The following is a 22,153-nucleotide window of genomic DNA, read 5'->3' as shown; positions in this document are numbered from 1 at the left end:
TGTATATATTTTTACCTAAATGTTATCATACTAGACACATTGTTTTATAATCCTACTTCATTCCACTTGATAATAATACATCATGGGCAAATTTCCCTGTAGATTTTACCTTACCCATGTAAATAACTATAAAAGGTTACTATGTATAGCTATATCATAATTTACTTAATCTCCTATTCATGAGTATTTAGGCTTTCTAATATTTCACTATTATAAATAATGCCACAATATACTTACATCTTTGAGCCTTTGCATTGAGAGAATTTCCTGAGGGCAAAATGTTTGGTCATAAGGTAAATATATTTTGTGAGTAGAAATATGCACTAAAAGACTGTTCATAAAGTGGTACATAATATCCCCAAACTGGAAACAACTTAAATGTCCATTAACTATAGAATGAATAGATAAATGTTAGTGTATTTTTGAAAAATGTTTATTCATTTTTTGAGGGGGGGAGGGGCAGAGAAAAGGGGAGACAGAGGATCCAAAGCAGGCTCTGAACTGACAGCAGAGAGCCCAGTTTGGGGCTTGAACTCATGAACCCTGAGATCATGACCTGAGCTGAAGTCAGGTGCCTAACTGACTGAACCACCCAGGCACCCCAGTTTTAGTGTATTCATGCAAAGGAATATCACATTGCAATGAAAGAATGAACTACTGTTACATGCAACAACATAGATAAATCTCAGACAATACTGAGTGAAAGAAGTGTGACAAAAAAGAATACATACTACGATTCCAAGAATTAGCAACACTAATCTATCCGGATAGAAGTCAGGCTAGTAAGTATCTTTAGAGGGAGTGGGTCAACTGGGAGAGTGGGTAACGGAACCTTTTAGGATGCTGGGAATGTTCTATATCTTCATCTAGATGATGGACTCACAGGTGTAGTCCTTAACAACTATCAGGCTATGGCCTTAAAATGTACACACTTTACTGCAAGTATGTCAGACCTAAAAATTTTAAAATATCTATACAGATCTTATGAGATCTTCTTTCAAAGACTCTTAACACTTTATAACTGTAGGAGATAATTTTTCCCTAAAGCTTAAAATATGCTCTATTTTCTTTGAGTCCCAAAAATGGTACTTTATAAGCCCCTCAAACAGGGTTATTCATTTCCTCCAAAGCCTGGAATTATTTCTTTCCAAACCCCTGAACCATATCTTCATCTTTAATCTTCCTAAAATTACCATCATTTTCCTGTACTATACACAACTGAGTTTACAGATCATAAACCTCAGACAAAGGCATCTAATGATCAAAACGCTATCTTTAAGCTTGGGGGAAAACTTTTGGAATACTAGAGGCAAGTCTCCTGCCTGCCCACATGGAAACAAATTGAAGTACTTATAGGTCTCTGAACATGCTACATGCTTTTCCACCTCCATTCTATGCATGCTGGTCATATCCCTAGAATATTCCAAATACTAAAGTGCTCTTACTGAAATATACAATATTCCAGGCATTCTGGCAGGCCTAGAAATAAAAAGATAAAAAGTATACCATCCTTCCCTTCTTCCCCACAGTGGGGGAGACTGACATGTCAACCTATAAAGACCATGCCCATGCCAGCCAGCCAAATTTTGTGCAACTTTTAATCTATACAAAAATGCAATACATGTATTCCTGTTCAATTTAACTTAGCTGGTTTCAGTGCAGCGTCTATCTTCTCTCAAGTTTCTTCTTGTTTTTGTGATATCAATTACCAACCCTCCTCCCTGCTCCCCCAACTTTGGAACATCTCGCAGGGAGCTTTCTGTTTACTTTGACATGGCTTCTGAAACTATGCTCCTTAAAATCTCTCCTAATTGGAAAATTCAATAGCCTTTTTTTTTCATTCCACCTCTTCCTTGACTTTTGGCTGCATATCATTCATTCATTCATTCATTCATTCATTCAACAACTATTTACTGAATAACAACTATGTTCCAAGCAGTGATGGAAATAGATGAAAATCCCTGCCCTCTAGTGGAAGACAGCATAACCCAAACAAGTAGCAGATGGTATGATGGACAATAAATAAGTGCTATAAAAATAAAGCCTTTTGTTACATACTCCACATATACAGAGCCTTTATTCAGATTAGAGAAGTCCATAGAGTAGGTATTGTTCATTTTCTAATTTCTTCCAGTCCAGATGCAATTTGTTTCAGGGGTCATTTTTTTTTTCATAAGAACAACGATTGCCTAGTAATATAACTGGCACTCCCATCTTTATCACGTTTCCGGGGAAACAAATCCAGAAAATTAACCCAAAGCCAAAATTGTCTATAAAGGAAGGAAGGGGGCTTGTCAAATCATTTTCCAAAGATCCAATGAAAAACCTATTGATAGTACTTTGGAATAAAGATTAAATGAAGTATTTGTAGTCACAGAAGGAACAAGTATTACAGTTTAGTCTCAAGATTCCACCCCAAACTGACCACTTGACATGTTCTCCTATCCTCCTTGTTCTCACCTGACTACACATGTAAACTCGCTTCTCTAGTGTGGCTGACCTGCTTGTATTACTAGATATTAGGTTTGCTCTGCCCTGGCAGGAAGCATTTTAGAGGCAGGCATAGTATCAGTTTCAGGATCATCTGTCTCTGGCACATGTGTCTACATTTGCTTCCCATCCATCTAAACAGACTCACCTCTAACGCTTGTGTGACATTCATTCCAAGCCACTGCCCTGCTTGGGCTTGTGGTTCTACTTTAATCTCTGGCTTCTAGGTACCTTTTGTTCTAGATTAAGAGTTCTTAATGTGGAGCTCAAAGGTCCATCTCAAGGAACCATGATATCTTTTAGACTGTATGCAAAATTTGGGCATCCATTTTTCTGCTTAGAAGATCCTTAGCTTTCAACACATTCTCCAAAGAGTCTTGTGATCCCCTGAAGAGTTAAGAATGATGGGTCTATTGAAGACATTATGCTAAGTGAAATAAACCAATCACATAAAGACAAATATAGGATTCCACTTATACGAGGTACCTGGAATAGTCAAATTCAGAGCAGTTAAAAGCAGAATGGTGATTGTCAGGAGCAGAGGGGAAAGAAGAGTGGGGAATTAGTGTTTTGTTCAATGAGTGGAGTTTGTTTTTGGGAAGACAAAAAAGTTTTAGAGGTAGATGATGGTGATGGATGCACAACGTAAATGTACTTAATTCCACAGAATTGTACTCTTGAAAGTAGTTGAAATGGTAATTTTCTATTATGTACATTTTAACACACACACACACACACACACACACACACACACACACACACGGCTGGTCTAGACAACCCTTATATTTTGATGCCAGCTGTTGACCTGACTGTGCAGGTTATGATTCAGAGTCCTCTCTCAAAATAGAATCAAGTAAGCAATATGCAACTGTGAAATAATGCCATTATATAAGGAATAGAAAATAAAATAAATACAAATATGCCCTTCTATTACAAATACCTGAATCAAATTTGAAGTAATGTTTTAAACTCTCTCAGCCCTAATATCCTCAGCCACATCTACGTCCACAGGAACTGGGAAGATAAAGAGTTAGCTTTCTTAATGTTTTATCCCTGCAGGACACCTTCAGCAAACTGCTCATAGTTTAGGTGTCCTGGCTGGACCCGACCTGCAGTCTGGTTCTGATATTCCTTAAGGAAGAAAAGCCTTGTTAACACGCACCTGAATGTGACTGTCAGCATCTGTTTATGGATCATTATGAGAAACACCTGTCTTAGCTTTTCATCTTGGCTCTAGATGTTTGACCAGCTTCCCTTTCTGGGTCCTTCCCCTTCAGTCTCCTGCATACTGATGAAGTCATCTCCTTTACATATTTTTAATTTTTTTTTCAGATCATAATGTTATTTTTATATTCCGTATAGAAATAGACTATAGAAATTACTATTCCTCTGTAGCCACAATAGAGATCAAGTCTTAGAATCAGGGGCAAATCCTGCTTGCTGTTTGAGCTGGGAATATGTTTATTCATCTTTCTTTCTTGGGCAGTTGTGCTCCAGAATAAGGTCATCTATTTCTCTTCTGCTCAGGAACCATTCATACTCAAATTCATACTTGTTTTTTCATTTTATATATCTGTCAATCTTTTCTGAAAGTCTTCATGTGTCAAGGCCTAACTGATAGTTTTCCTGGCTGTATATGCTCTTCAGAAACCCACTCAGGTGAGTTTTAGTATCTAAGCTGGCCTCTTACATCCCTTGGAAAAGTCTCTTCTAGGGTGGAATATTGTTTATACAAACATGCATTGGAATTGAACTCACAAAAATTAAGTGCTGATGAGATGGGATGGGATGATAACGTTTAGGGTGAGTATTTTTTCCTTTATTTATTTATATTATGTAATTAAAAAGTAATCTTAACCCTATTCAGAATGCTTCTATTTGGGGAGGTACCTGGGTGGCTCAGTCGGTTGAGTGTCCGACTTCAGCTCAGGTCATGATCTCCTGGTTTGTCAGTTCAAGCCCTGCATGCATCGGGCTCTGTGCTGACAGCTTGGAGCCTGGAGCCTGCTTCAGATTCTGTGTCTCCCTCTCTCTCTCTCTCTCTGCCCCTCCCCAACTCACACTATGTCTCTGTCTCTCAAAAATGAATAAACATTTTAAAAGTTTTTTTAAAAAAAGAATGCTTCTATTCATAATCCCAAGAGTTATACTGAATGACAAAACCACCTTCTTCTTTTAATACCTCATGAGGATACACTGCTCAAAATCAGATGGTTCAAGGATACATCACCAAGTTTCTTCCTATGGCTGTGGTAGATGACTCTTTAAAAGTCTGGAAGAAAAAAAATCATTCTGATTCTGTTCTTGGGGTATGATTTAGGAGACTCCATACATCAGATAGACATTCTGTTGCCAGAATGGACCTAAAGGCAATTATTAAGGGAAATGCTGACTTAGTTCTAGGAATTCCTGACTTTGCCTTTAGGTACTAAGGGGGATGGCCTGTACTACTGAGGTCAAAATCTGTGATCAGCTTCTTAATCTCCATGTTAGGAATTAGCCTTACTTTATAAACCTTTAATTGATTGGTGTCTATAACCTATGGGCCCATATTTAAACAGCAACTGAGAATAGTAACATTCTAGGCCATCTTTAGAGAACATATAGTCTCAAAAGGTCAGCTCCCCATCTTCCAGTTTCCAGCTTAGATATTTATGAAAGAGGACTTGAAAGATACATGTCTCCCCCTTTTCCAGCTACTCTGAATTCTTCCCTTCTATCAAGCTGAGTATCTATCAAAGACCTACTGCCTCAGTCCATTACAGAATTTCTATGACTGAGTTGGCTTTTTAATATTATGCCTCTAGCTTATAGTTGCTATAAGAAATTGCAATTAAAAAAAATATGGTCAAAGACATTGTCTAATGAAATCTCCTTTATAAAATATCCTTGGGAATCAATTGTGGAATAGCTCTGCTTTGTCCTGGGACCCAGTATGCTGGGTATAATGAAAACTATGTATCTTGCTATGTCTTATTTTTCCCCTTGGCTACTCAGAAGCTCAGAGCTAAATACACACACACACACACACACACACACACACACACACACACGTGTGCGCCCCCCCCACAAGTATATGTATACATATGGAAACAAACAAGTGTTTAATGTTCTTTAATTCCAGTTCCCTCTTGAATTTGTTTTATATTCTTTCTTGTTTATATAAATGATACAATGTGATCTTTAAAAAATTTTTCTAAATTACCTCATAAATAATTCTCTACAGATGTTCCCTTTTCCTTGTTGGTGTTTCTGATTTGCCTACAAATTGGATTCTGTCTAGCAACCAATGTAGTCAAACTGAGAAAAACAACATCGACAGTTTTTTAATACCCTATTTAAAGAGTAAGAATTAAATCACCAGCGCTGAATGTAATTGTGGCAAACATTCCCTCCCTGCAAATTCTCTGTGGCTTGAGAATACCCAGGCTAATTGGTCCTGGAAATAATTGGAATGCAACTGGATTTTTGTGTTGCAAATAGTTGTGCTTCCAGATGAAGAACTTGGCAGTGGGAACTTCTGCAGGTATAACAGCCGAGGGTGAGGACCATTAGGACAAAGGGCTAACCTTACTAAGGGCCCACATGGTGCTAGGGTATGTTAGCTTTCTGCTACTGGTGGTGATATGCTGGAGGTGGCTCTTATCCACTCACAAGAGCTAATGTTAAAATTTCAAGAGTTTTTGGGCCAGCTGATATTATGGTGATTAAAATGGGCCATGGTAGGAGTACTACCATGTAAACTGGCAAATGCCACAATTTAGCCCCTCCATCCCCAGAGAGCTGGTTGTTAGACATTTACTAGTCCACCACCACTTGTCTGGCTTATCACACACAACTAGCAAGGAGACAGGTAATTCTGTCCCCGTTTTATAAATGAGGAAGCAGACCAAAAAAGTTTTTTTTAGGCTTTAGGGAGAAATTACAGAGGGGAAAAAAAGTTCTGTAACAGAAACTGCCAAAGCAGGAATAGGTACAGGTACAGTGCTGACCTTAAGGGCTATATTCAGAGAAAAAAGATCTTATTCAGAGGAAAACAATGAGCTAGTCTAAGGAGACTGCCAAGTAGAGGTTCAGAAGGCTGTAAGGAGAACAATTTCAGCGAGGGACAAAGAGACCAAACAAAAAGGCATCCAAGGGGAACTCAAGTCTCCTCTACCCCTTCAACTCCACTTCTCCCTACCTGGTTGGAAGAATCACATTCAAAGGCAAGAAATTCCACCACCACCACCCTCAAGTAGAAAGGGTTTGCTCATGCTTGAAGACAAGAATTGGGCTATATTTCCCTGGAGGTGAAACTTTCAGAAAAGTTAAAAAGTCAGTACACAATAGTACATTTCTTTTCCTCCAGATGTACTTCCTATCAGTGACCGGAATGGAAAGGGCCCTTGGCTGTCCCCAGCACCCCTCGCTACCTTCCTCCTTTTTGGGTCCCCCTCTTTTATCTTCCAGCAGTTAGATCCAAGGCAACTGCATTGGCTCAGAAAAGTCCAACATGGGCTGCCAGTGCCAGTTCAGCTATAGGGCATCCAGGTGAGGTTCTAGTTGGTAACAAATTTAGGTTCGGAGCTAACTAATCACCAAGCCTTACTCTGCCAGGCATTGTTCTTGCATGTTATTTCCATCAGGAACCTTGAGGGGAGGAGGAACTATGGTCTGAGCCATGGGTAAGGTAAGCCTGGATCCATGGTACCACCCACTATTGTTTTCCCAGAGACCGTGGGAATGAAGAGCTCATATAGTTGACAAGTGGCAAATCCAGAATTTAAAGCAGGTACTCTTACTACAGGGCCTGTGCTCTATCCAGGGAGCTCTTTCTGTGACATTGGGCTGAGCCAGGAGACCTTGGGTGAAGCTCTCCTGCGGGGGTCCCATAGGAGAGTTGAACCTCTCTCCTCATATGCTGATCTGTTTTCTGGGAAAGGGAGAAAGAGTGTGAAGGCAGATAAAAGTCCTTTTTGTTCTATGAGTGATATCTTAAGTAATTAAGTAATTAGTTAATAATTGGTCTTAATTGATGGTAGCTAATTTTGCAATCTATTACTAAACTATGATCATAATGCTTGGTCTCCAGGACCAAAATATGAAATCTGAATTATGAGTAGTTCAAGCAGCACCTCTTCTACCTCTGCTCAAATATTTTGTCTTATTCTAGAGTAATTAAAAAGGAATTTGGAGCTTGGATTCAACTAGTCCCCCAGCTGATCAAAATGTAGTATAAATGATGCTATCTTCAATATTTCCTTGGGATTTCCTAAGTTTCTACTTGAGTTTATAGAGGAAAACCTTTAGCCAAGACATCTAACTGCTACATCTCCTTCTTCTGACATTCATGAAGCCACCTATGGCAGATCCCAATGGGTGTGCCTATCCATCAGCCAGCTCGTTCTTCTGGCTTACAGATTCCTGATTTTACCCATGTAGAGGAACACAATATGTGTAATAAAGACTCTCTACTTCCAAGGATGAACAATGATTAGTCTAAACCAAACATGGTAATCCATTCCCCCTTGTTCACAGATGGGTTAGAAGTGTGTATTTCATCAAATTCTGGCCAATGGCATCTGAAAAGACAGTTGTTGGCACTTCTGCAAAATTGGACAGAAATGTATGCAAGAGAAACTTCCTCCTCCCCTGCTTTAGTTTTGCATATGAAACAGAAGCTGCCATCTTAGCACCACAAAAAAGGCCAAGAAGATAATAAGAAAGCTGATCCAAGACCTAACATCGTTAAAACAAAGACTTAACCCAGAATTATCTACTTCAAGGCTTATTATCATATGAGACAAAAATAAATCCTATTACTTAAACACCATGTAGACATATACTCTATAACTTGCAACCCAAATCATCCTAATCAATATACCTTATTATTTTACAACTTACCCCAAAATCCCCGTGAAGTGGTGGCAAGAAAATCCCATTGAAGGAACAGTGGGAGTAAGGGCAGTAACTAGTGTTGAAGAGTTCAAGGATGCTTTCATGGCATTGTTGATAGTTTCCAGTGCCTTGGATTTGAAACTCATCGAATGGAAGAGTCACCTCAAATCTCTTGGTGCAGGGGCCACTGTAAAGTTCACTTACATTCATTACTATTTCATATCCAGGGTGAAAGCATGGGTCCCTGAGGATTCCATTTGTACCCTGAATGGAAAAATCACATGAAGACATCATGTGCAAATATGTTGGGTACAAAAGCACCACTCTGCCTTCATTTATGTGTAGGAATTTTACAATATGTTAGCGTTGGCATCAATATACCCTTGCCATGCCTTTTTCACCCTTAGGAATAGTCAGATTTGTATAATAGGCACCAGAAGTGGTATCAGATGTAAATGAACTTTCACTATTCATAGAAAGCTAATAGAGTTCAAGCTGGAAGAAATGCCATTATTTTGGAATGTCCCCTAGTGCTTAGTACAAATGAAAGATTCACAAGGAAAACTCTCAAGGCTCTCACAAGTCCAAGCTGGGGTAGTTCTCCAGGAGGAGTCTGCCCACACCCCATCCCCACTTTCAAGCAAAAAATCAGAAGCTCCAACAGCTGAAAATGCCTTAGAGCATTTAAGCCAGGAGTACCAAAATGACTTTTAACCCACACCTCAGTATGTTCAAGAGAAGAAAGGGGGCTGGTATGAAAAAAGGCTTAGTAGAGCCTTGGGGCTCAGTAGGTATCTCTCAGTAGCTCCTATTCCAATGGGAGGTGCCTTATTGACAGTGCTTCTGAGAACCAGAGTGAGAGCTTTGGAGGAGAGCAGGGAACTGGTTGCCCTTTCAGGGGAGACAAGACTCAGCTGGATGTGACATCCTTGCTGTGTGTGTCAGGGTGTGCCTGGTACTCACATGATTTTGAGTGTGTTTAACTTTTCTTGTCTTCAAGAAACAAAAAGCGTCTGGGGAAAAGACTTGAAGTGTTGATGGATAAATTCTGTTTTCCCTGAGTGTTTTTCTCCTTCTCTCCAGGTTGTTTCTAACAGCCCTGTTTTCTGCAGTTTGTTGGAAATGGAGACTAAAAAGTGCTAAAGAGCTTATAAATTGCACAATCCCCCAACAATACTCTAGCATGTAGTTTTCACTGTCAAGCCCACAGGGGTGAGAAATTATTTGCCAAGAAAGGATTTGAGTTGTGTCCTTGGAGACAGTGCAGTAAACAAACACAGGAGGTGATGTCTGGATGGGACGATTCACAGGGGTCGACCAGATGTAGTTAGATATCCTGTTTGAAAAGGTTTGGAAAGTACAGTAACCAAGTTCAGACCAATTACTGAAGTAGAAAGAGACAACAACAGGATGTGGGGGCTGGTGGCCCAGATGTGGGGAGGGTGGGTCTGGATTCAGTTAAACTTGCCTGAATGTCCTTGGCCAGTTTCTGCCTGAGTGCTTGATCCTTCCCATAGCATAAGAAGCTGTGCGTGTACACGCTGTAGTCCTTGCCATAGAGGCGAAAGTGCAGAGCGTTGCTTGGAGACTCAATCCTCTCGTTTTGGGGCACAAAAGTGATTTGTGTAGAGGCTCCCCCAAGGTCTAAAGCTCCATAGGTTCCCTGAGAATTGCCTCCATTTGGCTTCAGGTTGAGCCAACTCAATTTCTGAAAGAGAGTACCGTCATCAGTGGTAGCAGTTTCTGGACACCTTTGTTTCACACTATATCTTGGACTCAGGGACTTTCTAAGATGAAGAAAAGGGGGCATAAGGTGACACAAAGGTCACTGAAGGCTCCTGAATCTGGATAAGATCAACAGCAGGTTAAGGGACTTTGAAGATAGAGCTCAGACTGCAGCAACATAGAAGTGGCATAGCCAGTGTTTATGAACAAGGAATGTGGGCTGAAAAGACTCAAGTTCAAGTCTCCACTCATTTGCTCATTAGCTATGTGACCTGGAACAGAATAATTACCTTCTCTAGGCCTCAATTTGAGACTCCTAAATGAGGGAATTCCTCATATTGTTCTGAAGATGGAATCAGACAGTACATGGAAAGTGCTTAGCACAGCACAAGACACACAGCACTAGGCAAATATTTGCTATTTTTATTTTTAATGATAGATTTTTTACTTCCTCTCTGTCTCCCTAAGGTGAAAGTATGATTTCCTCATCCTCCAAGAGGAAACGTTCTTATACTAAAATTCATCAGAATACCGCTGGTGACCCTTGCAATTGTGGGGATAAATTACTTCATCCATTCATCCATCATTCATTCTGGCTACCTATCCAAATCCTGCCTGAGATAGCAATGGCAATGACCTCCTGGGAGCTACCTCCCTTGGGTGCTGTGAGATAATCACCTGAGTGAATTTTCCCAGCAGATAGTTGATAGTAATCCAGCCATAGGCACCTTCCTCTTGGCCAGTGATGATTCTAGCACCATGGAAGTCAAAGTGGTAGTTGTTGAGGCTCTTGGTCACCACACTCAGGACTTTGTCTGCCAACTTTTCATTTTCCATCCTGCACAAAGAAGAGCTGAATTTACCGGTTTTGTTGAATAACTACAGGTACTCATTTCAGTCAGAGCTTCCAGCAACACTCCTAGGAAGCGAACCATAACTTGCTGGAAGAAACAGAGATAGAGATTCACCCACACAGCTGTCTGAGGAGCCCTCCTTTTGGGTGAGGCAGAACTAGTCTTTTGCCCCCCCCCCCTCCAAATCCAAATCCTTCCAGTCCCTATATAGACTTCTCTTCCTAAAATACCATTTTTTGTTGTTGCTCCCTGGCTCCAAGATATTATCAAAGTAATTTTAATTTGGGGGGCGGTGATGGCTGGATATTGGTTATCACCACACCTATAGATGACGAATGCTGCATTAGCCATTGCTGGTGGCTTCTAGCTAGTTCCAGAGTCAGGCTCTGCTTGAGGTTTTTAATTAGGGCTGTAGTAGACACCAGGTGGCAAATGTCCTGGGACAGATACCAAACCTCCATTGGAGCCAGACTGGGAAAAAAAATCTTATTCACATTGAATCTCAGTTCTTGGGTCTGTTTGAGACATGGAGACCTAAAGAAGGAATCTTCCAGGGTTGTCATAACGAAGATGGGATACATCTGCTTCTGAGATCTAGACTACACAATGTTGAGAGCCTCTAGGTCAGAGAATGCTGTCTTCCAACCACAGCTGAATCCTCTCATCACTCATCTGAATAGCTTCACACCCTTCCTGTGGCTGCCTCATCCCCAGTTCTCCTCCCTCCCAATCCACCTCTCTTCCAGTGTCGTCATTTGTGTACCATCCTGTAATGGCTACCCATTATCTCCCAGATGAACACCAAACTCCCAGTGTGGCCCACAAGGCACTTCATGCGCTGGACCCTGCCTCTTCAGAATTCCACTTAGAATCCTGATCCTCCCATTTACCACGTGTGTGAATTTGGGTGAGTTACTCTACACGTGTATGCCACAGCTCCCTTATCTGGCTAAGAATAGCCAATAATACCTCCTCAAAGAGTTATAATGATTAAATTAAAGCACAGCGCTAACATAGTAATGGCTCAACAAATACAAGCTGCTTCATAGCTATTATTACTATTGTTTTTATTATTATTTTACTATATGCAGTCTATGTTCTATCAATGCAGAACTATTTATGGTCCTCTGAATATGCCCTGGTCTCTCACTCATCCCTATATTTGCACTTCTGTTAGAACGCAAGCTTCAGGAAGGCAGGGACTCTGTCCTCTTCACTGCTGTGTCCCCAGCACTTAGAACAGTGTCTGCCACATAACAGATGTTGGAGAAACATAGGTAATAGAACGCGTGACATCTTCTCTGCCTTTAATATGCCCTTCCCCCACCCTCCAGCTTGTCCTTCATGAATCAGTTCCTGTGTTTCCTCTTCCTATTCTGGGCAGGGCCAAATGTGCTCCCACAGCAGCTCTGAACACTCCTCTGTTGAAGAACTGATTGCCTGTATCGAAACTCTGATCTCCTTGAGAGCTGAGTCACCTACTTTCATGTCCCAGGACAGAGTAGGCTGGCAAAACATGCTGAATGAATGAACGAGCGAACAAAAGATAACGCACACGGGTACTCAGTGGTGACCAATGAAGATGTGCTAGTTGTGACTATTTGTGTCTTGGGACCTCTGTGGGTCTCCTCTGGTCTTCCTCCTCCCAGATATTGGATAGCTAAATTGGTAGTCTCAAATCCCAGAGTACAGAGGCTCAACATTTCTCTCTTTGTGCCCCTGCCCCCTTGAATTCTCTGGGGGCAGACGGGCAAGAGGACCTTTTAAAATCATACTTTAAACTCCCACCATTACACATACTAAGAATTTGGGAGTTTTACCCACTTCCTGAGATCTTCTTTCTAAAGTGTTGCCATTAAGGATATCTAAATTTGGGGTGTTAGGGAGGTGTGGCACTATCGCGTAACTTCAGAGGCTCTCACAATGCCAAGCCTAACCCCCAGCCCTCTTTGTCCCCACCTGTTGCTATACCTGAGCAACCGCATGCCTGCCGTAGCTCCCAGGTAAACAGGCGTCCCTTGGTGCTGGGACTTTGGAATCACTTGACTGGCTCTTTCCATGCATTCAGTCAGATAAGCATCTATTTCGTTTAATCTTTGAGCATATCTTGAGATTCCAGGACCTAAGGAAAGATGTAGAAGCAGATGACAATCTTTTTTAAAAGTACAGGACACACTTTGATAATATTAGAGCAAAACACTGGTGTCTTTAGAGACCATCAAAGAAGACAGCTTTTTGGTGTGATATATTAAGTTATATATGATGTGATATATTACGATATATTAAGTTGGTGTACTTAGAGGGTGACTCTCTGAACCTGGCCTTGATAAGATCTATTTTCAGGCCTCAGACTGGGTCTGTCCACTGTTCAATAATTTTGCCGCTGGATGGCGCAATTTTCACATTCAATTGCGTAATCTTCCTTACAGGTTCTCTCAAAGTTTAATGGGGATCTCACAGACAGCTACCCTAGAGAGCTGCTTTTTGATGATTCTTCTGTAAAGTTGTAACTAACACTAATGCCTAGAAAAATTAAAATAAGCACAAGGTACACTGGCTTTTACTGAAAAGACAGGAACTGCTACTAACTAGCTATGTGATCATGGCCAGTACCTAAAATTTCTGAAGTGGAGTTTCTTCCTTTGTTAGAATACGTGTCTCAGAGATTTTTCCACTCTGAAACCAAGTCCCCCTAGTGAAACTATTTTTCCAGTGTTAGAGCAAAACTAACTGTTGCTAAGAAGAGGATTAGAGCCAAGATTCCTTAAGCTTTTTGAAGTTATGCTTAACAATTTCAGCTCACTTTAAAATAAACATCTACACCATCAGTGCTTTTTAGTGAAAATGTGAATTAAAGATAATGGACAGATATGTTATCCATATCTTTCACAGGTTTTTAAAAGAGCCTATTTACTTAACAGTAATGAAAAATCAGCTCTAAGTTATCAGTTTTGATTCAAAAAGGCTAGCCTTCAAGAACTGGAGGCTTTCCACTCAACTTTCATCTAAATATTTGATTAGAGAATTCTCTCTTTTGAGAAGGGAAAAGCCCTGCGCGTGTTAGGCCAGACACACATGGGATGAGTCTCAGAAGAAAGGTAGCTACTAAATTAAAAAAGCTACTAAATTAAAATTTTTAAAGCTTTTTAAAAAATGGAAGGCAGTGAATTAACTAGAAGTCAATAAAATGAGGGATTTGGGCTTTAAGAAATGCTTAAAGTACCATCTCAAAATGGACGAGGCCAACATCTGAGGACATCAAGCTACTGGGTAAAATGACTTGCTCTCTTGAAAACATCTCCTCTCTACCACTTTCTTGGAAAACTTTGAAAATTGGGGGACCTCACAGGCCATCAAAGTAAAAGTCAATCTTCTTGGAGCTAGATTACCTGTCTGACTAAAAATATACATTGGGCCCCTGACTCAAAAGGCCAAGAGAGATTAAGGTAAAAGAGCATGGTGCAGTGTGGTAACATTCAGTGCATGTTGGGGTATTGGGTGCATGGAGTGGAAGGAGCTGAATGGACAACTCTAACCTGTTCTGTGACCTTAGGAGAAAACTAACTAGGAACAAAAGTCAGTATGTAATGCGGTGATTCAAAGTAGCATCGAGCCTGGAGTGCAGTTAAGAGACCTAGATTCTTGTCCTGGTTCTGTTGCTACCAATAAGTCACTAGTCTTCCAGGTTTTTGCTTCCTTCTCTGAGAACAAGATTGAAATGACCCACGAGGTCCTTTTCCAGGCCTAGGAGTCTATGATTTTGGCCTTCCGTGCCTATGTGAAAACTAAAGGCTTTTGAAAATTTCTTCCAAGCTGTAGCTTAGGGGACCAAGATTAAGAGTAACAATTCTTTGGACCAACAGCATCAACATCACCTGGGAACCTGTTAGAAATGCAAATTCTGGGGCCTGTCCCAGACCTACTACCTACTAACTCTGGGGGTGGAACCCAGCATCAGTGTTTTAACAAACCCTCCAGGGGGTTCTGCTAAAGATTCAAATTTGAGAACCACTGGAGAAGTCGTGGGTTCAAAGTTGAGCAGATCTCCATTTGAACCCCAGTTCCATCAATTACTAGCTCAAAGCAACCTTAACAAGTGGCATAACCCCTCTTAAGCTCAATGCCCTCATTTTTATTTTATTTTATTTTATTTTATTTTATTTTATTTTATTTTATTTTATTTTTTAAAGTTTATTTATTTTGAGAAAGAGATAGCATGAGTGAGGGAGGGGCAGAGAGGGAGACAGAGAATTCCAAGCAGGCTCCGTGCTATCAGCGCAGAGCCCTACACAAGGCTTGAACTCATGAACCATGAGATCATGACCTGAGCCAAAACTAAGAGTTGGGCACTTAACCAACTGAGCCACCCGGGCACCTGATCCTCATTTTTAAACCATGGGACTAATATTCCATATGTCAAAGGGAGACCATGAAGATGAAATAATGCATCTACAGCACTTGGTGCATGGCACACAGAAGTGTCCAGGTGATGGGAGCTACCATATTACTCAAGGGTTTTAAAGTTTGTTTCTTCCTCAAGGGCTCCACCATTAAGGACTGATTTCAATATTATTTTTATAATGACAATACAATAGCAACAACAGCAGCTCCACTATGTTCTTTTACCCAACTTCCTTTTTCTCATGTGTTCCACTTGTCACACATGTTCTCATGTATGTTCTCCTCATGTTCCCATGCCCCACTGTCTCCCGTCCCCCCTTCTCCTTCATCTTACCTTTCAGCTTGCACTCTTCGATCTGGTGCACCACCCCTGTGTCATTCTCCTTTTCCGCTGGCCACTTATAGATGTACAAACTCGTGTGAGAAGAGCCTGCATCCAGCACAATCCCATACTGAGAGTAAAACATATCAAGAATTTATCAGCATTACAATATTCTTCTCCATACTCAGCTTTCAACAGAAAGGAGACAAAGATAGGAGTTTTCAAAAACGAAGAGAAGGATTTTAATTCAAGACAGACATGGGGGTGGAGGGGGTATGCCTGGTGTCGCCCTGATCACAAGACCTACCAGGATACCAATCCCTCTAGAACAGTGGCTCTTAATGCTGGTTGCACATTAGAAATATCCAGGCCTTACCCAGGATGGGGCCTGAGACTCAGTATGAATTAGAAGCTTCTCAGGTGATTCTAATGGCCAGCCAGGAATCAGAACCATATGCTGAAGCAGCTAAGACAATATGGATGGAACAGACAGCCATGAAACCAGCAGTGCCCAAACTTATGTACACACTGGAATCATGTCAGAATCACCTAGAGAGCCTCAGAGGCTACTGATGCCCGTGTTCCATCCCCAGATATGTGGTTTAATTGGTCTGGTATGTGGCCTGGGCTTTGGAAGAGACACATGGAAAATACTAAGCGTGTTTACTTTTTAATTATGAATATAACTATATATTGTATTCAATAAAACTTTTAAAATATGTATTTTCATGTTTTGGGCTTTTGCATCTAGGGGGTATGAAAGCAAGAATAAAGGAAGAAAGATGATGGGAAGACAGGGGGAGAAGTCAGTATGGGAAAGAACTAGATGGTCAGAGGAGAAAGGGGGAAAGAACAAAGTCCTCACATTACATTTCATGAGTACGTTAAATGTACCAGGGAGATGTGCTGTCAAAACTGTGCTGTAGTGTAGGTACTCTTTTTATCCGTGCTATAGCGGTAAGAAACTAAAGTACAAAGAGGTTAAGTAATTTAGTCAAGATACAGAGCCAATAGGTGACAGAGCCTGGATTTGGATCACAGTCACACCCAAGACCTCATGCTGTATATACAGACAAACACAGGAGCAAGGGCAGAACAACAGCTCTCAAACTGATCCCCTATTAAAGGCTTTTAACAAGGGGTAACTACAGCCAAGTGCACAGATTTTAGGTGTGCATCCCAATGAATTTTTGCATATGTGCACATCCATATACACCACCACCAATATCGAGATTCAGAACATTTTCTACTCCTGAGAAGGCTTCCTAGTGCCCCTTTCAGTCAGTTTCTCCTGAGGGTAACCTTTGTCTTGATTTCTATCACCACAGGTGAGTTTTGCTTATTTCTGAGCTGCAGTAAAGAGACTCACACTGTGTGTCTCCTTTATGGGTAGCTTCTTTTCCTCTATACTGTCTCTCAGATGCTTCCAGACTGTGTGCAGCAATAGTTCATCCTTTTTGTTGCTGTGGAATATTTCATTTTTTACTGCATGCACTATATTTTTATCCATTCTATTTTTGGTGGACATTTGAGTTGTTTCCAGTTTGGGACTACTGGGCATATAACCGCCAGGAACATTCTTGCACATGTCATTTTGTGGATATAAGCTCTCATTTCATTTGGATATCGACCTAGGAGTAGACTGCCGAATGCCTTTTTTAATTTATTTTTTTAACATTTCTTTATTATTGAGACAGAGACACAGAGCATGAGCAGGGGAGGGGCAGAGAGAGGGGGAGACACAGAATCCGAAGCAGGCTCCAGGCTCTGAGCTGTCAGCACAGAGCCCGATGCGGGGCTCAAGCGCACGAACTGTGAGATCATGACCTGAGCCGAAGTCGGACGCTTAACTGACTGAGCCACCCAGGCAGCCCCCGAGTGCCCTTTTTGATCATCTCCTCTTCATCTTTGGTTACATCCCTAAGTTAAATCAGGAAAAATGCCATGATTGAATAACAATGTCTGCCATGATTTTGTGAGGAGAGCATGAAAGCACATGTACTTTTATTTATCAGCCCTATACTAGAGAGAAACATGAAGGAAAGCAAACGGGGAAGCAGAAGGAAGAGAAAAAGAGGAAGCATTTCTAAAATGTGAGCCAATCACTCTCATCACACTTTGCTACTGTGGACCTCAAAGTGTGGTCTGCCTCTTGATAATGCTCAGCTCAGCAGCTGTTTTATATATATCCTCTCACACTGTCTTATTACTTGGTAAGAACCTAAGAACTTCCAGGGAGAAAAGAAGACAAGAATGAGGATTCAAGAGACCTCCCTGGACCACTGGGAAGAGCTACAAGTGGACTCTGCTGAGGTGTCAAGCTTTATTCTGTTTTTCCAGATTAGGGAATATCAGTGTGCAGCAGTGGGAGGATCCTTGACCCTCCATAACCTCCACAGTGTTCTCAGCTTAGTTACACACAGCAGGACTCCCTGTGGCAATGAGCATTATGCCCTTAAAAAGAAAAATGCCTGTATGCTTGGCAAGAAAGCAAGCTGGACAGACTCCTCTGCAAGCAGGCTTGCAGTGAGAGGAAACCACGAATTGACTTAGGTATTGGCCACTGCTGGCAGAGAGGGGAATGCCTGGGGTCTGGGGCCTTTGGAACCATGGGAAGCCTCCTAGAGTGGAGAAAGAGTCTCAGAGGTTGCACAGCAGAAAATCCTGTTGTTCCCTAGCAGGGTCCGTGAATCCTTCCCGCCAGAAAATGTTCCAACCACAGCAGCAGATGATAAAATCTATCAAGGCAGCAGCAGCAAGCAGCCTCTATCTGGAATCAGGACATTCTATTCTTTGTTGACATGAAGGTCACTCTTCCAGTAAAGCAAAGGAATCAGCCTTACTTCTATCAGCCTGCTTCTCAAAAGCCTTACACAGGGAGGTGGCTAAGAAACGATTGTTTTCACTACATTTCACTTGTCAAGTGTTTGAGAAAGTGGAGTGTATACTGTAACACAGGCATTGAGGACATTTCACCTTGTGTATACAGCAGACTGGAATGCTAATCTGTTGAACGGTGCCAAATATTTTTTGTCTTCGGAAGTGGTTTGCAGAGTAAAGAATTGGCATCGCTTGCTGCTTGAGGGACAGATAAAGCTTGATTGTATGAACATTCTGTTTGAACATTTTGGAAGTCTGCCTTTCATTGTTACAAAACTGTCAGCATTTTTACACATTCCCATCTTAGAGCTAGAAGTTCATTCCATCTAATCTTTGTATTTGATAGATGAGAAACTATGTCCGGTACAATTTGACAACTTGCCTAACAAGTCCAGATAGTGAAGGCCTTAGGAGACCCATGTGGGGCCCAGGTGGCCACCGCCTTTTGTTTCTTTTTCACAGCAGCATTTCCAGTGCATGTTCCAGCGAGCACAAAGCCTGCAAGGATCCAGGCAAATAAACCTTCCCAGAAATCTGGGGAAAGCTGAATGTGCTCTCTCTCTTCCTCTCTCCTGGGTTCATAAAACCCACTAGGTAGTGAATGCTTCACAGAAGTCTGGTGGTGGAGAAATTTGCCTAACTTTGTTTGAGCCAGCATTCCCTAGACTCCATGACAACAGAATTCTGTTTAAAATAAAAATCTCCACCCAACAGAAATGCTTTGACAAATGCTTTGTCTTGTGCCATCCTATCACTCTTACCCAGTGCTTCTGTAGCTCATATTTAAAACACTTCTAAAAGCCCCTGTGAGTCTGTTGTTCACATTAAAGAAACATCAAAGATTTGTGTGATGATGAAGAGATACGATATTCCCCTAGTATTATTTCAATATTACTTTCTATTTTAAATATTTATTAAATAGCATCTAGGAAATGAAGGGGAGAGGCGTAAAAAGATACTTAAGATCCTACCAACTAGACATCACCGTCATTTTGATTTATCTCCTTCCAGTCTTTCCTAAATGCATAAATTTTTATATAGCTGAAATCTTACTGTTGTATACAATTTTATCTTAGGCTAGTTTTTGATCATGTCCACGATTTAAAAATCATAACCAATCTTCCTAAGCTATGTTGAGTGAACAGAAGCAGTGCTCTAGAAAAAGGAACAATACTGGGGCGCCTGGGTGGCTCAGTCGGTTGAGTGTCTGACTTCGGCTCAGGTCATGATCTCGCGGTCCGTGAGTTCGAGCCCCGCGTCAGGCTCTGTGCTGACCGCTCAGAGCCTGGAGCCTGTTTCAGATTCTGTGTCTCCCTCTCTCTCTGACCCTCCCCCGTTCATGCTCTGTCTCTCTCTGTCTCAAAAATAAATAAACGTTAAAAAAAATTAAAAAAAAGAAAAAGAAAAAAAAAAGAGAAAGGAACAATAAAAATGACCTTGCTTGGTTCATGGAGAGGCCAATGTAGGGCATTTGGTGAAGACCTGGAGGTACAGGTGACAACAGACCCTGAGCCCACCGAGAGGGGTCATGTGGAGGTGGGCCAAAACTCTCCTTAAGATGGAAGTAATTCTACCTGCACAAATGTCACAAGTCCAAGAGTCTGAGTAAATGTCCCTAGATGTGGGGTAAACAGAAAACTGGAGCATCAGATGATCTACTTCTATTCCTGACTCTGCAGAAGTGAGATATGCAACTTCAGTCTTCTCATTCAGAAGCACCTGCCATGACACTGACCAGCCCTCAATTCCCTGGAGGACAGGTAGCTTCTGTTCCACAGCCTTGGCCCAGAATGCCCTTCACCTGAGATGCCAGCCTTCTCTGACCTTCTCAGATTTGACTCTACCCTCCTAATCCATGGCTCAGAGTACCTGTACTTTTGCTCTAAAGACAGCACTTACCATGACGTGTACTACATGTCTGTGTGGCTATTTGCTTCATGTCTGTCTTCCCCATAAGGATGTGGTACATTGTTCAGTCAGCTCTATTTTGCTTACCATGGTATAGCCAGCATCCACCACAGTATACACTACCACGTGTTAGGCACAAAGAAGGAATCAACAGACAATTGTTGTATCGAATGAATGAATGAGGGGGGTTAGAATTATATGGTTCCTGCACTCCTTCCAGTCTCAAAAGAAGTTAATATTCACAGCCCAATATAAAGTAGTGCCATCGGGGTTGAGTTCCACCACCACTACCACCACCACCCAAAAAAAACCCGTAAGCCAGGTAACATGGGCAGCCATGGGATAATTAACTTCTCTTGGTCATTTCAAACATACTGGTTCTTTAGAATCTTTCTTAAAAGTCTCTGTAGCTTTAGTTGTACTTTTAGCAGCCTCCTCAGTCTGTTTCAGTGAGTCCTTTTGAATAAACAAAACTAATCCTTTTGAACTTGACTCTATAAACAAATCAGGTCTCCATTAGCTACAGCAATGCCGGCAGGGCCTATAAACAATTGGAGACCATTTTCTGCCTTTTTTTCCCCTTTAATTGGAATTACTAGACCTTCAATACAAACCACAGTTTTATTGCTTTTGTTTGTTTAATTGTGGTAAAATACACCGAACATAAACTTAACCATTTTAAGTGTACGTTCAATGTACAGTTCAGTGGCATTAAGTACATTCACACTTTGGTGCAAACACCACCACCATCCATCACCAGGGATTGTTTTTTAAACAAGACAACATTAAAATCCAGTGGAGTACAAATAATATAGACATTTTCTGGGAGTATTTGAGATTGACAATTGGAGCAAATCCTTCCAAATTCTCCATAAAAAGATACAATCGCACAATCACAAATGCTTAACGAAAAAGACCACTTTAATTCCCTGTGAAAAAGCAGATATACTGGGACAGGCTCAGCAACCTTAACAGATTAGCAGCTAACGGCCTTCCCTAGAACTCATCTCCCTCAAAGTAGTGTGGACAGCTGGTCTCCACGAGGGCTTCTGATGTGCTAGATACTCTGATAAGTGAGCCACTGGTATTATTCCTTATAATCCTCACAACCACTTCCATTTTAATATGAGGAAACTGAGGCACAGAGAGAGAATCCTACTTGCCCAAGTCTCATAGCAGAAAGTAGCAGATCTGAGACTGAAATCAAAACCATCTGGTCCCTGAGCCAGCAGGCTTTCCACAGAAGTGGCAGCTGTTAATGAAGGCATGTGGTTTGGTACTGGGTCAGTCTGGTGCCTTTGAGAGAACCCTGTGGGGATCTGTGTGTGCCAGAATGTAGAATGTTTGTGCTATAAGGAATATCTGGTAACTCGCTAAATGCCAGTGTTCACTAATGAGCAGGAAATTAAGGAAGTGATGAACTGAGCAGATCTGAAAAGCTACCTCCCCATCCAGGTCCACTAGGATAAAGGCACTTTCCCAGGGGGCACGTAGTTCACTAAGGCCTATTTTTTGAAAGCCATCATTGCATACCTATGGGACAGTTGGTTCCCAGACTTTAAGGGCATGGGAATGTCCCAGAATGCATATTCAACAGGTAGGTTTTTCAAACCCTGCAACCTGAAGGTTCAAACTGAGTTGGGGCTGGGGGGACGGGGGTGGAATAGGGAACCCTGGTCTCCAGGGGATTTGG

General features: G+C 41.4%; 1 protein-coding gene across 4 annotated transcripts in view; it reads right to left on the bottom strand.

Moving 5' to 3' along the window:
* The window catches only part of ENTPD1 (ectonucleoside triphosphate diphosphohydrolase 1), a 90,057-nt gene that overhangs the window by 9,232 nt on the left and 58,672 nt on the right, over positions 1-22,153 (bottom strand). For 3 of the 4 annotated variants that reach the window (XM_047824835.1, XM_047824833.1, XM_047824834.1), the window contains 5 exons: positions 15,685-15,802; positions 12,921-13,071; positions 10,774-10,933; positions 9,839-10,078; positions 8,377-8,634 (listed from right to left, as the gene is read on the bottom strand). In XM_047824835.1, coding sequence (XP_047680791.1) covers positions 8,377-8,634; positions 9,839-10,078; positions 10,774-10,933; positions 12,921-13,071; positions 15,685-15,802 — 927 coding nt within the window. The remainder of the gene's footprint in view (positions 1-8,376; positions 8,635-9,838; positions 10,079-10,773; positions 10,934-12,920; positions 13,072-15,684; positions 15,803-22,153) is intronic. The other variant, XM_047824836.1, reaches the window with a different exon arrangement.

Source organism: Prionailurus viverrinus, chromosome D2 (genome assembly GCF_022837055.1).
Source record: "Prionailurus viverrinus isolate Anna chromosome D2, UM_Priviv_1.0, whole genome shotgun sequence".
NCBI classification, from domain to species: domain Eukaryota; kingdom Metazoa; phylum Chordata; class Mammalia; order Carnivora; family Felidae; genus Prionailurus; species Prionailurus viverrinus.
The sequence above is the reverse complement of the archived record's forward strand: the minus strand, read 5'-3'. Positions and strand labels throughout refer to the sequence as shown.